Source organism: Crocodylus siamensis, chromosome 9 (assembly GCF_052110815.1).
Source record: "Crocodylus siamensis isolate JL-2025a chromosome 9, ASM5211081v1, whole genome shotgun sequence".
In the NCBI taxonomy this organism is placed as follows: Eukaryota; Metazoa; Chordata; order Crocodylia; family Crocodylidae; genus Crocodylus; species Crocodylus siamensis.
The window spans coordinates 17,837,684-17,853,799 of record NC_143403.1 but is presented as its reverse complement, the minus strand read 5'-3'; the positions used below and the strand labels follow the sequence as shown (position 1 = coordinate 17,853,799).

Below are 16,116 nucleotides of genomic sequence, written 5' to 3'. Positions count from 1 at the left end.
CTTGGAAGAGCCTAAGGTTCACTTTGGTCAGTTAACACATCAAATGCAATTTGCCTTGCCAAAAATATACTATTTTTGCTGTCACTTAGCGAGTGGAGAGACAGGCTCAAGACTGTTCTGTAGCACTTAAAAGTGGGCTGTATCAGTAGGACTGCAGAAGAATAAAAAAAAATTATTGAAGCATATTTAATAATTCTGTTACTGATGCAAAGGAAATAACAGAATCCAGTTCACTCTCCCTTTGGAATAACAATGTTACTTACAAAGAGAATTAAAAAAATGTAATCATTTTGTTTTCTCACTAAGGCAAGCAGATAGGTTGGGAACATATTGAGTGGTATGTGTAACATTTTTCATCCATCCCAGGTTAAATTCAAAAGGAGTAGACTCCAAGATCCTTTAAAAAAATAAAATAAAATAAATCAGCAATTCAGTTGAATAAAGATTAATGGTAAACAACTGTAAACCTATTTAGAAAAAAAGCGGAAACTTTTAAATTAGTACCTTCAGTAAAAATGAGAAATTCCAAATTTATTGCATAAAACAGTATTACTGATTACTGCAAATTACATACTTGCTTTGCTTTAACCCCAGTAAGAAACTTCTTGATAGTCTACTCCATATTATTTATGGTTCAGTGATTTACATGGAAGTTTAGGAACATCAGTGCCTGAGAACAGAACATGCAATGTTCAGCAGCAAACACAGATAATGAACAAGAATAACCCTCACCTCCCATTACTAGAGAGCTGCTTAATAGGATCAGCTGGTTTGAAAAGTATGATTCCTTAATACAGGTATAATATTCCATTCAAATTTATTTCAGATTCAAAATGGAAGTTAAGAATGAATAAAAGTTCAGAAGAAAGGACAGTAGAAAAAGTATTCTGTTTTTGTCCAGAATGAACAAATGAGTAAGTGGCTATACAATGCAGATTGTAGAAACATTATATACACCCAAAATTATTACACAGGATGGTAACTACTGAATATCATAGACCAGTGAGGCCCAACCTTTTCGTCCTGCAGGCTGGATGAGCAATGTCAGGTCAATCTGCAGCGTGGATCCAGTCCATGGGCCTGATCTGGGGCACAGGTCCCTCCCAGACGGGAGCTGTCTAAGGAAATACCGAGGACAGGGCAGCTGGGATGTTAAATCCTGCCCTCTTCGGGCCTTATGTACCTAACTCTGGGTTGCTACCAGCAAGGACCTATCTCCATATAGCATTCATAGCTCTGATCCTTCACCAAGTGTTATGCACAAACTGTCCTTTCTTTAAAACAGAGGAGGAGAAGGCCCCTTGGTTGTTGAAGCAGTCACCCACGTTGGCAGAGACCCAGATCCCTCCTCTGTCTTACAGTACTCAAGATCACGTCTCCCACCCCCAAGGAGATTGTCTTAATCACCAGGCTGTTATTTTTGGATTGGGGTAATCTCAAATCATTTTCTTCAAATTGTTCCACCTTGTACAGCAGAATTAGAGTCACTGGTACAGAGAGAGTGCACAGCTCTCTTACCAAGGGAATAGGGCACTCATTTGGGAGGGGGCAGAGGGGTGTCATAAATGCCTATGGCTCCAACACTATTTATGAATTTTATTTTGTGAACAGTTCTTGGAACAGGTTGTGGAACAAAAGGCTCCCTCCCGGTCTCACTGGCAAGTGCCCCAGCTACTAAGTTAGAGGTATTAATAGCCACTGCTCCTTCACCACTGAATCTCCAGACCCATAGGGAGCCCCGCAAACCAGATGAGGTGGCTAAAATTCCAAAAGTTAAAAAACAACCAAATCTGTTTTAATTCCTAGAATGTGGACTACTTCCATATATGTGCTAACAGTACACAGTTCATGTTTTATTCCTTCTACCGCGTCCCAACTCATTAAACACTGCAGCTCTCGAAGAGCCGAAATACAGAGCACAGACAGACAGACAGACAGACAATGAGCTGCACCAATATAATGAGGAGGAATGATCTATGAAGAGAAACTTTGAGCTATAAGTGCACTAAATCCATGATAGCATTTACCTGTGCATAAGAAAAAAAGCATTTTTATTGCATATGTTGATGAGAAAAATGCATCTGCTTAAATAAAGGTAGGGGAGATTAGATGACAGACTCATATACAGCTCAAGGCAAATTCAGATTTCACTGTGATAAAAATGTTGGCACCTCAATAATAGAAGAAATGCACCAGTGATACCACAATAATAGAAAATTTAAATTTCAACAGGATTTCTCATGCTCAAAATCATTTATGTGCTACAGGGCTTCTCTGGACTGCATGGTAAGCCTTGATCCAGAAACCACTGAAAATCAGCAAGTCCTTTCACTGACTTTCAAAAAAAGTTGGACTGTGGATTTCATGGTATCATCAGAGTTACCAGTAAGTGTCTACAATTGTTAGTTATTATTTCAGGATTGTCAGAATTGAATAAAAAAAGGATACAGTCAGAAAAGCACTATCTATACGTCCATTAAAATGTGAAGCTACCCACAGAGAATGCGATTTATAAAGATTTTCCATTTATCATTACTCTTTTTCCAAGCCAGGGATACACTTACTTCCTACCTCCTAGCAACATGTTCCATAATGCTCTTTTTAAATAAAAATACTTTAAAAAAGTGTTTCAAACGCAATGTGCATGTGTATTTATTTGTGTGTTTCTAATGCAGTGTGTGTGTATGTATACAAACACACACAGAGCTGAGTTTAAACAGACTGAAAGTCTTTAAAACATTTTTAAAGTGTGCATGTGTGTATATAAAATTTAATTTAAAATATTAAATTTTTTATTTAAATTGTTAAATAAAATTTAAATTTAATGCTTCCAGGTTATACCTGTTTAGAGCTGACACAAGCCTGACTTTTTGACTGCTGACCTTATTCAGGTTGACCAGAGCCTTACTTTGAGAATAATTCCATTGGCTTTAAATAAAGGAGTGAAATAGGAGGGCTTGGATTATTTTCTTTTATGGCTTCATTAGGTTTAGTAGGAGCACGTTTTACATGCACGAGGATGGCCAAATGCTAAGAGATTAATAATAGTAGTTTAAAAAACAAACCATATTTCTGTACCTACATTACATAAATCCCTTTTGATTATTAACATTGAAAGTATTTTAACAGTCTAATTTCATAGATTATAGAGTCAGAAGGGACTCAATGGATCACCGTGTCTGACTCCCTGCCCCTGGCAGGAAAGAGGACCGAGGTCAGATGACCCCAGCCAGGTGATTGTCAAGCCTCCTCTTGAAGACCTCCAAGTTAGGTGATAGTACTACCTCTCTTGGAAGCACATTCCAGACTCTGGCCACCCTTACTGTAAAACATTTCTTCCTAATGTCTAACCTAAATCTACTCTCCACTAGTTTGCACCCATTATTCCTAGTTACTCCCTGGGGCACTCTGGTAAACAGCGCATGCCCAATTCCCTGCTGTCCTTCCCTGATAAACGTATAGGCAGCTACAAGGTCACCCCTCATCCATCTTTGGTAAAGGCTGAAGAAATCCAGATCTCAACCACTCCTTGTAGGGTCTTTCCCAGGGACCACCAATCATGCAAGTGGCACTCCTCTGAACCCTCTCCAGATTCTCCGTGTCCCTCTTGAAGTGCAGCGCCCAAAACTGGACACAGAACTCCAACTGCAGCCTGACTAATGCCGCATAGAGGGGGAGCATCACCTCCCTCAATCTCTTGGTCATGCATCTGCTAATACACAACCAGATGGAATTGGCTTTGTTGATGGCCTTGTTACACTGCTGGCTCATGTTCATCTTGGAGTCAACTATGACTCCAAGATCTCTCAGCCTCTGAGCTGCTGAGGAGGTCATCCCCCAACCTGGAGGTGTGCTGGGGATTCCTCCTTCCTAGGTGGAGTACCTTACATTTATCTTTGTTGAACTGCATCCTATTTCGTTCTGCCCATTGATCTAACCTGTCCAGGTCGGCCTAGATCTGCTCCCTGCCCTCCGGTGTATTAATTCTGCCCCATAACTTGGTATCATCTGTGAACTTGGAGAGGGTACTCTCCGCACCCTTATCCAAATTGCTGATGAAGATATTAAACACCAGTCCAAGGACCAAACCCTGCGGGACCCCACTGCCCACCTCCTTCCAGACCGAGAACAACCCATCCACCATCACTCTCTGGATGCTGTCCCTAAGCCAGTTAGCCACCCACCTGACTGTGTAGGCATCCACTCCACAGTCCTTGCTTTTAATTGTGTGTGCATAGCTTTTTAATTTTATGTTCATTTCCTTCACACTGAATAGACTAGTCAATTTATTTTTGCTATAACTGATTTCTAGACAAGTTCATGTCTAGGCTTTATAAAATGGCAACTTGCCATCATGTTTAACTTGTGAACACAGTAAAGTCTTGTTTGTTTGTTACAGTATTTCTACTGGACTTTAGAAGGAAATCACAATATATTTCTACTTACTTTAGAGCCTATAAAACTGTTTGTAGAAAACCTTATTTTTAAGTCAGGTATAATTAATAGGAATTCCTTTGTAAGAAATTTGTTTCTGTACCCCTATCAAAATGTATTACAGTAATGGACCAAAACACTAGAGGTTCCCATCATGCTGCTGCAGGGGGTTAATTTTTTGTTATTTCTATAAAATACTATAGTTTTATTCATAAGGATAATAGGAGTCATGTAAGAGTACAGGAAAATGACACTGTACTTCAAGGGACTCTTAATATAGATTTAGGGAAAAAGAAAATGTTTGTGAGCCCCCTAGTGTTTGAAATTAAATCACACAGGGCTTGTAAATTAAACGTTTGATAATCAACAATTATTTCCTGACATTTGCTGTATGTCTTGAAAATAAACTGGTAAATCCTCTTACTTTAATTATACCAAAAAACTTTAGTGCACTGCCAACCTGACTGATGCTAACCTCCCTTCTCAGCCTAACAGATACCTTAAGGAATACAATACTGCTACTTGTATGATTTTTTTCAGCTCCCATTAGAAAATGTCTTATTATTTAATACTACTACAGACCACCTTTCATTATAAATACAGAGATTATAAACCTTCAGGAGACCTTAACAATTAACTTTTGAGTAAATCGGCATTTAATTTACCGTTGCAAAAAGCCAATACAGACATTTGAGACTTAAAGAAAACTCCCTAACATACCTAATAAATTGCCCAAGTTCAGAAGCACCTGAGCATTTTCAAGTAGAATTACCTAAGATATACATGTCAGTGATTAAATGATTGTTAGTGTGCTATAAGAAAAATTAGCATATATTAGAACAGAATCTTTTCACTTTCTGTTATCACATAAATATAAGAATATTTGATAGTAGCAAGGGTTATACAATAGCACTAAAGTTTAGAATGAGAAGAACACAACTGTTGGGGCCTGCAACTGACCCAAAAGGCCCCAAGTCACTTAGGATACCCTATTCACCATTTTCTCTCAAATATTTGGTCCCTCCACATCCTATATTTAGAATGACACATATCATGTTTGAAAATACCTTGAAGTTGAGACTCTTACAGGTTAAAGGTCCTTTCGAGCATTCTTCAGGGTGAGATAAATACCTCGTGAATAGCTTCAAATGAGATAGGTTTCCACCTAAATACATAATAATCACAAATAGTTCAGTACGTCTATAGCATAAATGCCTTTTGTGAGCCAAATTATGAATTTAGTTTACAGGTGAAACTCCCATTGACTTAATTGATGGCTACAACTATGCACCTGTGAATAAATTCAGACCTTGTAAAAAATTTAGGAAATGTCACATATTAAACATTTTGTCTTTCTGTCTGAGATCAGAACTATCTGTTTTGTACCCTGGGCGGCAGCAGTACACAAAGCACTAGCTGCAGCCAGGCTGCCAGTCGCAGCTGATATTTTAGTGCCCATGCCCTACTTCTTTAGTTACGTTACTGATGACTATAGCTATGGTACATTCCTTAGTCTTCCTCTGGATCCCTCTGTTCTTGAGGAATAGAATCTAAATTTTCAAGGGTCTCTCTATTTTTGATTGCTCTGATTATCGGAAAGGGCTGAGAACACAACCTCTAAAAATGAGGGCCTTATCAAGTTGAATACACAAAATTCAAGGCACTCAAAAACATTTTTTAAAAACATTAAAACTATATATTAGAAGACATTTGTAGGGGAAACATAATCTGTATAAAACAAACTGCAAGATTTAGAACCAGAGCTTTGAGATATTTTAGAAGAAAATGATTAACCAAAGGTTCTTGTTAGTAGAAAAACTTCACCTCCCTATAATCACTGTGTGTATAAAGATAAAACAAAATAATATCACTTACTAATAACTAAATTAACATTTAAGCACTCATAGGCTATGAAAAAGTTCACACAGTAAGTCTGTAAATAATGTTGAAACATATTTCTGTACCAGAACATGCTCAAGTCAGAGATAGTTCAGAGGTTTGACCAAAGAAACCCTAGTACTTTTTACTTACAAACATATGAAAAAGAAAATAAGCAGATTATAAAACAACAACAAGCTAAAACCCCAAACATTGTGCTTCATGCCTCCATATTTTATGTAACGGGCCAAACTCTCCTTCTGTCTCCTGAAACTCATATTGTAATTGTCAATGATTGCAATGATACCTTCTCTTGACATAAAAACTCATCAACTGCAGGCTCATTGCTAATAAACTAGTTTAAAACAACTTACTAAGACATAACCTTTAAGTGTGTGCAAAAACAATATGCAATCAAACACGCAGTACAAACTTCTGTGAAGCCAAAGCGAAGCATTAGGATTACTGCAGCTTTTTCTGAGTGAGTCAAAGCATATGGTGGTATAATGGAGCATGAATTTACAGCAACAGAGATGTACGATATAGATTAAAGCTTCATCTGTGAGAACATACTGCACAGCAAAAAACAACAATTATTGTGTTCACTGCTTGTATTGTGATGATGGACCAAGGAGCTTTCGTGGAGCTGGGGCTCCCTCTGCTGCTAACATGGGGTTGAGAGAGCTTCCTCAGAAACAGCAACAGAAAGGAGGTCTCCCTGATAAGAGGCAGCCAAGGTTCTTTGGGTAAATGTGATATGTTTCATTAGCCCAACTAAATAATTGGAAAAAAATGTTTTTTGAAAGCTTTCAGGCACAAACACCCTTCTTCCTCAGGCATGTCCTTAGACCTTATGTGCGTAGACCAACCTATTCTCCCTGGTAATACTTTTATTTTAAATATAAGGACATGGCAGTAGGCCCAGTTGGCTCTCTCCGTATCTTGAGCTAAGTCTTCCAGTGGATTCAAGACTTCAGGGCTTGTGCAAGTGTGGGATGTAGGAATGACTGACTCCAGCTCCACAAAAGGACAGCCACCTCATCTCACTGTGCTAAGTGCTCCTCCCCTGCATGATTTTTTAATTCAACTTGTGAAACAGCAAGCCACCGGATGTACTTCACAACTGCTTCTTGTTAATGAATTGTCTCTGAGTGTCTACAGAAATATGATTTGAAAACCTGCAGCCCTTCGTATCCCTGAGGACCAAATGCTGTCATTCAACGAGCACCTGTATGGCTTTGTTAGAGAGCGAGCTGAGCTAGCAATGCTTGTAGATGTGACTGAACCACCATGGGGAGGTGCATCCATTGTTGCCAACTCTATTTGAATCTATTCCTGGGGGTTTCATCCCATGACATAATGACATTAATGACTAATCTACTGTACTGAGTAGACTTTGCATCAGGAAAGCAAAGATTTGCTTCTTGTTATCTCACTCACCTCAAGTCACCTCTGCTGGGACTTGAAGCCAGACCTCCCACGGGGAGGCAGGAATGCTGCCACACAGCCACTACTGGTAGCTACTATTACTACTACTACTACTACTATTACTACATTCTTAAAACCCACTGGACTACTGTATAAATCAGATTCAACATGTAGCATTTATTTTAACGAATGCCCTATCTTTGACCTCCCGGGTGACTCTCAGCAATCTCCTGGAGATTTATATCTAGTTCCTGGAGACTCCAGGGCAATCCTGAAGGGTTGGCAACACCAGCTGCTACCCTAAGCTTAGACCAGCTCGTGTAAGGCTGAAGACCTTTGTCACCTTTCCACGCTCACGTGCAGGAGCCACCCAGCAGTGGCAGGGATGGGACAGGCAGCAGAGCAGCAGACAGAGGAGGGAGCAGACAGCAGAGCAGCAGGGAGAACAGGGCTGGGAACAGTGACCCGGTTACTAGGATCCCTGCGGCCGCACCCAGTGTGGCCAGGTCCTACATATGAAATGATCGTATTGGAAGCTCAAAATGATCGTATTTTGCTGACAAACTAAAGTATACTGCAAAAAAAACCCTGTAAATCAAGTATGCCGACGTGCATGTAAATACGTCTTATTTAATGTATACTGTTCACCGTCACTCACCAGCGAGGGAGTGAGAACTAGGTCATCGATCACCCAGGTCGCAGCCTAGCTTTATTTTGAGACCAGCCGCCGTAAGGAAGCGCTGACGCGAAGCCCGAAAGTCAGGGCAGCCTTCCCGAGACTGCCTCGGGCTTGGCACGTGCCGCATCAATTCACAGACGTGACGATGTACATTGGGCCGCCCGTCCCACCGGGAGAGACCTGATGGCACAAACGCCATCGCTGTGGTCCCCGCCCAAGCCCGGAGCCGGTCGCTAGGAGACCACCAGGCAGCCCCGCCCCATCGCGGTGCCGGCGCTCGGCTGCTCAGCAGTGAATTGGTAGGGTCTGCGCGCAGGCGCAGTAGCCGCGGTCCCTGCCCCGCCGCGCGCTAACATGGCGGATGAAGAGCTGGAGGCGCTCCGCAAGCAGCGCCTGGCCGAGCTGCAGGCCAAGCACGGGGTGAGGCCCGGGACAGGCGGGGGGCGCGAGGGCGGCCGCGGGGGAGGGCGGTGACTGAGGGGCGATGCGGCCTCGCTGTCTTTCAGGACCCCGCGAGCGATGTGGCGCAGCAAGAGGCCAAGCAGAGGTAGGAGGGGGCTGGGAGCGGGGGAGGGGGCCGGGAGTGGCGCGGGGCAGGCCCCGCAGCCCTTGGCCGGGTACTGAGCGCGCCCCGCCCGAGTAACGCACTTTGTTTTGCAGGGAGGCCGAAATGAGAAACAACATCTTAGCTCAAGTTCTGGATCAAGCCGCCCGCGCCAGACGTAAGCAACCCCCCCGGGGCCCTTCTCCCCACCCCACGTATCGCGTCATCTCCCTCCATCAGCACCCAACTGCAAAATGCAGACGGATAGATAGACTTTTTTCCCCTTCTTGCCAGGGGAATGGGTCATTGAGGCAGGCTGGAGCTGCATCCCCCTGCTTATTGAGCTACTGGTCTCTTTGCAGCACCATTTAAAAACAAACTTGGTGGGGCCCTTTGGTTGAGAGTCACACCCCCAGAGTGATGTGTTCGGTTGGAGAAATGAGAGAAATGCATCACCGCAATCTACTTGGTGATGTCTGTTTTAAGACATAAGCCCTAGGTCAGTCTTTGTGCTGGACAGCAAATGTCCCTAAACTCTGATAGTTTATTATAACAGGACTAGGAACAAATCTGGTCCTCGCAAATAGTGGCATTGGATTGATTCAGTGCTTCTTTAGAGGGAGACTTTAAAAGTAGCAGCAGTACCAGCTTTCCCATGCTACTCCAGTAGACTTTGAAGGATGCCTCTTGAAGTGAGAATCAGGGTCTCTTCCCCAACATCCATGCAAGGCAGAGTTCACTGTTGGGTTAATACAATATAGATGTTTATTCCTTAGGACAGCATTTCGCAAACGTGGGAATTGTGCCATGTGTTTATCATGACCTGAAATGGGGTTGCCATATCAGTGGATGGGGGTTGTCAGGATCAGGGGGCTATGCTGAAGAAATGGGGTCATGCTAAGGAAAAGTTTGGGAAGTACTGCCTTAGGATATTGAGTACGTTTAGACGCACATCTTTGGACAGTGTGGCAAAGACCCACTTTGAATGATAACAACTTTGGTCATAACTCTTCAATGGGACAAGAGTCCAGAGGTGAACAGTCTTCTGCTCCATTGCCTATTTTTATTAAATTCGGTTTTTGTGATTTACTTACAAGAATAAGTAGTGGATAGAGAGCATGGCTTTTTTGGTTGAATTAATAGACACACTGGCAGAGGCAAATGCCTGCAGGTTGTCTCATAGACAATAACAGGTTTGAACCCGGAACAAATGTTGAAAGGTACAAAAAAGTAAAACCTTAGGGCACCTGTACACAAGTGCTGAGCCCAGTTCAACTTGCTGGAATTCTAGCATGGTTGGGCAGACTTGATTAATGGAGTCTGCTGGAGGGTGGCAATTGCTGCCCTCCAGGAGCCTCCTGCATCTCATGTCCCTGAGCTTAAAAGTGGTAGTGTGGGGCACTTGAACTCAAGCTTGTTGAGTGAACTTTAGTTCAAGCACCACCCACACCATTTTCAAGAGTAGGGACACTGATACAGAAACATGGCAGCGTTTTAATTAGACTAGCTCTCAGAGCTGTCCTTATTAAAACACCTCCCACCCCCCACCTCCAGAGTATGTGCAAAAGTGCCCTTAGTTTTGTATAAGTTAAAACTCCGCTCCCCTTCCACTTTTTCTCGTTTCAGAACCTGGCACAAAGAGGAGTGAATTGTGTCATGTGTTTATCACTTTTAGGCTAGGTGAATGTAGTAGAGTATAAAAGTAAACCTGTTTTTGTTACAGTAAGCAATTTGGCACTTGTGAAGCCAGATAAAGCAAAAGCTGTGGAGAATTATCTTATACAGATGGCAAGATTTGGACAGCTACCTGGAAAAGTAAGTTAAATTATGTTAGTTTGGGTCTTTCTTTTGCTTGGGGTTACTTTCAGATAATTGTTCCCAAAGAAATAAGGTTGAGATGTTAACGCTTATAACGGTTATGCAGTTTGAAAAGGTTTTTACCTCACAATCTTGAAATGTTTTCTTCATCCTCAAAACCAAGCACCCCTCAGGAATTGCCAAATAGCCCTCCTCTTCTGCTTAATTTAACTTAAAAGTCAGTTATTGTGTAGCCTAGTCATCTCTAACATTTTAAGGTGAAGATCACTTTTTGAAGTAAAAGGCAATCCAGGATCTACAGCCCACCCACCCCGCAGGTCAAGTCTGGGGGAATGGAGGCAAATCAAGGCCTCCACAGTGAGGGAGAGAGTGGGGCGGAATGAGTGGCGCCCCAGCCAGGTCAGGGGCCGGGTGTCTCATCCAGGCATGGGGGCAGGGGGTTAGGGTTAGCGGCTCCTACTGTTGTACACAACCCAGCACAGGCCCGCAGGGCAAGTGCCCCCTCTCCCCATCTGTGCAAGGCAGCTGCCGCTGTGCCCCAAGCTTTAGCAGGGCTCAGAGCACAAAGCCCAGCACATAACAGCAGCCACCTCTCCCTGCACACAGATCAGTGGGGCACGTGGCCCAAAGGCCTCCACTGGGGTGCATGCAGCTTCTGGAGCCCCCACTCACCTGGTGGCAGGGGGCACAGAGTGGGATCATCCCCCTGTTCTCCACATGCGTTCTGCCACTTCTGATTGTGGAGCCTCTAATAGTCAGTGTCAGTTGGGGGAGCTAGCCCCCAGACTGAGGTCAACTGTCAGGGGCTCCCCAATAGGTCAGCTGATCATGATTGACTGGTTGGTGACCACTGGTATAGCCTCATGACATGAGAGCGCTACTCACTAAGTACATAACATTATGGAAATGTTTTGGCTTATACAGCAGCTACATTGGATCAAAAAATATCCTGTCTTTGCATAGAGCTCTTACTTGGCATTGTAATTTATTAAAATAATAGTTTTCTTCTACATTTTTCGGAAACCTGTATTTAATTCTCGTCTTTCCATGTGTTTTGTTTGTATGGTGTGGGGGAAGAGGTTAGGATCAAAGGACAAAATCGGCATAAGCCAATGCTACTGTTATTCTTGTTGATTGTGTAATTAATACAAATGGTGGAGTGAATCCACTTGGCTGCAAGTGTGGTAAAAAGCTGCATCTGACCTTACCATGACATCTTAGTGGTACTGTTACTACATCACTCAAGTTCTGCATATCTCTTGAGTGCAAGTAGAGGAGATACCAAGGAAGGGCTGGGAATCAAGCACTCAAACTAATCAACAGGGATCCTAGTTTTCTCTGATTAAAAATAGATTTGGAGGGGTTTAAATTAAAATCCCCGGCAGCATCCCTAGGCCTGCTGATGCCCCTCCCCCCACCCACAGCTCCCAGCTGCCAGGGCTATGGACCTAGAGACCCAAGTCTGCAGCTCCCTGCCACCAACAGCAGGCAGCTGCAGCAGAAGCAGCATGGAGCTGTTTCCCCCCACTTCTGCTCAGCTGGGGCCGGGGCCGGCTCCGGCTCCCTGGGCCCTGCCAGAGGGGCCCCCAGCCCCCTGCAAGCCCCACTTACCTCAGGCTCCAGAAGTGAAGAGTGACACTGAACTGAGTGGAGCCATGGCTGACAGTCTCAGGCCCTGCCCTTCCCCCTCCAGGTAGGGCTGGGGGTTTCCTGCCCTGTTTTGTAAGCAGCTTTTGCAGGCTGGAGCTCAACCAGCCTGCAGAGCTCTTTGCAAAAGCAGGGAATCTGGGTTTTTCTGCTAAAAGGGGAAATCTGTGGTTTTCTCTGTTTTTCCGTGGGAAACGGAAGACCAGGATCCCTGCTAATCAATAGTAAGTTCACTGCAATAATGAAATACCAAAAGATCAGATATAGCACATGGTAAGTTGTGAACTGGAGCAAGCAGTTAAGTAGAATAAGGGATCCAGAATCCCTTAACAAGAAATCACTTACATGTAAACAAGTGTGTACCTGTATTAGTATAAGCCTGCTCTGCCTTCAGAGAATGGCTTAATAGTTTTTGAAGTCCAGGAAGACTGACAGTTCTGTAATAGACACTTCCACATTATACCAGCTGCACAAAGACCAGTTATAGTGATGCTTTGCTTTGGATGTGTGACACAAGCAATACAATTCTATCAGTTACGCTACTTCTTGCGTTCCCCACAGCATCTTAGAGTAGATACATATTCTGGGCAAAAGGTGTTCATATTCCTTGGGTGATTCAGATCTAATACCTTAATTATGCAAGTAGTAAAATTTCAGAGGTTGGCTATAAATTTAAGTGAATAGGGCTATGTAGTTTGTTATATTATGAGCTAGCTGATGCTGTTATGCCATGGTCACACAGCAGTGTGCCAGCTACCACACAACTTCACAAAACAACCCAACAGTTTTGATAAAGATAAGTTCTTACATTTACTAATTGGTCTTTTTTCAAAACTACAGCAAAAGCAAATGCTGAATGGAGAATGGCTGAGCTCTTGAGGCTGGCTCTCTACACCAAAAAACAGCTGTAAATTGGGTTCTGGGTAGATGGGAATTAAGGTCCTCTGGAAGACAAGGTATTTACACCCTCAGTTTCTGAAATCCAGATCTTAAGAGAACTCTACCTGTCCTTGATTTGGCTCCTAGAGACCATCTAATCTAAAAAAAATAGTTCCTGTTGAAAAGTTCCACCTTTTAAAATACTGATTGCCAGTGATTTGGAAATGCTGCAGTTCTGTTAGTTATCTTATAACTTGCCCCAGGAATATCTTTTGACTAGTGGTAGTAATATTCAGCATAACCAGTAACTCCTTTGTTCTTGAACCACTAATATTTTAGTCTGAGTAGTTTATTGAACACCTTTTCCAAGCGCATGTAGGGAAGAGAATGGAATACTGCTGATTCAATTGAGATAATAAGCCACTTCTTTCCTACTAATTCTGTTTTTATTTTGCCTTCCTAGGTATCAGAACAAGGTTTGATAGAAATACTTGAAAAAGTGAGCCAGCAAACAGAAAAGAAAACCACAGTAAAGGTAAATGGTCTCTTCCTGAACACAATATAAGATGTCCTCAGATAGAAGAAATCATGGGCTAGAAAATAAGATGTGGATAATAAATACCATTTCAGAGCTGGTCAGCTGATTCCACCCCTACTTACCTGCTTTTCCACTGGTAGGTGTTGGCAGGTAGTCATAGGATTCTTTGGTAATGATGTAATAATATGCAGATACGGCTTAGTGTCAGGAGTGAGATGCATTCACAGGACAAGAACTGTAAACTGTGGTCTTGTAGAAGTAGTAGTAGTAATGTTACCCCCAAAATGGGCACATTAAAAGTAGTGTGGCTAAGGAAGGTAGATTTAAATTTATAGCAGTAGCTGTTTTTTCTACCTTCTCCTACATTAGTGGTGCTCACTGAATTCTACATTATTTCTATGCTAGTAAAAGATCCAGGAAAGACTTTTTTAGTATAGCCATAGGATGTTTTCCTACCTTACAAAGATTCAAGTTTTTAAGTTGTTGTATGCTGCATTTATTGTGCTCTTTGTAATTTTTTTTTTCTAGTTCAACAGAAGAAAAGTATTGGAATCTGATGAAGAGGATGATTATTAAATGCTACTGTAAGCGTGTCTGCCAAATTGCCAGGAAAAGGGCAAGGAACATACTGTACCAGGCATAATGATAGAGCTGAAAATGTTTACGTGTATGTACTTTCCGTAATTTTTTTGATAAAGGCCAATAAATGAACTCATGTTCAGTAAAATAAATTTATTAGAGAAAGGGTTTTTATAGCTTACATTTTTGTAGTATCAGAGGCCTGAGTGGTGTGGGTTTCTGCACTGCTTCCTTGTCATGAGCTTTCCTTTGACGCTGCTTAGCATGTAAGCGATGCCACTGGCACCATTATCTTGCTGCTGCCACCATAGGAGATCCTATAACTTGGTGGGGAGAAAAGGTATTAGGTTGCAAACAGCCACTGTCTGAAAGAATTCCCTGCACAGTCTAAATCACAGTACTTGATTTAGAAACAAGATCTCCACTGTGTGGGGTTAATCCAGCAGTTCACTGGATCTCAAACTAGCTTCCTGGAACCATTCCTGGATGTCACATAGAATAAAGTGTTTGGGGAACGAAGTAGTGGAGCTGGGGCATTGGTTCTGATGGCCTCTTAGTAAGAAGTCTACTGGATGAAAACGTACCCAGTGTCAGTCATATAACTTAGAGAGAAACCTGATGGGCTATGTATAATTATTTGTTGCTGTAGAACAAGTTTAAAAGTTAAAGTGGATATTCAGTAATGTTTAAACTTGATTAAATAACTAATGTAACAGCACTATTCCGATACATGGTATCATACAATCTTTACACTACCTCCATTTTTATCAAATGGCTGGAGTATTTCCCCCCAAAAAAACAATAGAGTTTGCCCTAAACTCCCTTTGACTTGCATGCAGAAGTAAAATTAGCCCTGTGATGTGCCTTTATTTGAAAATACAGTTATGGGAATGTGTGATATAAATATTGTAACATCCTGTGTGGTGTGATAAACATGTAAGGGAGAGGTCTTTTACACCAAAAATCTCTTTTCTGATGTGTACACAATTCCAATTGTAATGGGCTTGGAACCGAATAAAAGTGTTTAAACAGAGCAAGCATTTTCACCTGATGTGTTTGTATGAATATTGTAAGAATATGTGATTAGTATAGTCAGTGCTTGCTTTTTTCCCTTGTGAAGTCTGTAGTATCCAGTAACTTCCCGGTCTTCAATGGTATCATGACTGGGCTGTAGTGCTGACTGTTTCTACAAAGGTATTTATTCTGAGCTTTGACAACACTTTGCATACAAATGTTTATGTTGACAAACATTTGTAGTTTTATACAAATATAAAGGCCTGTTTGCTTACACATATTGTCCTTGGAAATGTATAGAACTGGAAGGGACCTCTTGCACCAGTTAATCCAGTTCCTGCTCCTGCATACAACCATTTTATATAATCCCATTCATACATTTCTCAAGTTCCATCTTAAAACGAGTTTTTGCTGCTACTGTTCTTGCTGGAAGGCTGTTCCAGAGCCTCACTCCTGATGGTTAGAAACCCATATGTATTTGTGGCCTTTCAGAGAGCCAAACTAGTTTGTACAGTAAAAAAAGCTTGCTTTTGTTGCTGTAGACTAGGGGGGACCAGAGTTACTCACTCTGGGAACCACATACAATCCTCCACAGAAGTACGGGGGGGGAGGCTGAGCAACCTGGAGTGGAGGTAACCCCTCCACCCCTGCTGTGAGCTGTGGTTTGGCTGGAGACCA

The 16,116-nt window shown here is 42.3% G+C and overlaps 1 protein-coding gene and 1 long non-coding RNA gene across 2 annotated transcripts; one reads left to right on the top strand and one right to left on the bottom strand.

The window, feature by feature from the left end:
• Positions 1-181: 181 nt before the first annotated feature.
• LOC149857178 (uncharacterized) lies at positions 182-8,593 on the bottom strand. The gene is made up of 3 exons (XR_016444281.1): positions 8,399-8,593; positions 5,502-5,599; positions 182-397 (listed from the first exon to the last, which is right to left on the bottom strand). It is a non-coding gene; the product is annotated as an uncharacterized LOC149857178 (long non-coding RNA).
• Positions 8,594-8,696: 103 nt separating this feature from the next.
• On the top strand, positions 8,697-15,461 carry PDCD5 (programmed cell death 5). The gene is made up of 6 exons (XM_090063382.1): positions 8,697-8,839; positions 8,926-8,966; positions 9,080-9,141; positions 10,687-10,778; positions 13,771-13,842; positions 14,374-15,461. The coding sequence occupies exons 1-6, from the start codon at positions 8,774-8,776 to the stop codon at positions 14,419-14,421; spliced, it is 381 nt and encodes a 126-aa protein (XP_089919508.1). The 5' UTR covers positions 8,697-8,773; the 3' UTR covers positions 14,422-15,461.
• The last annotated feature ends 655 nt before the right edge of the window (positions 15,462-16,116 follow it).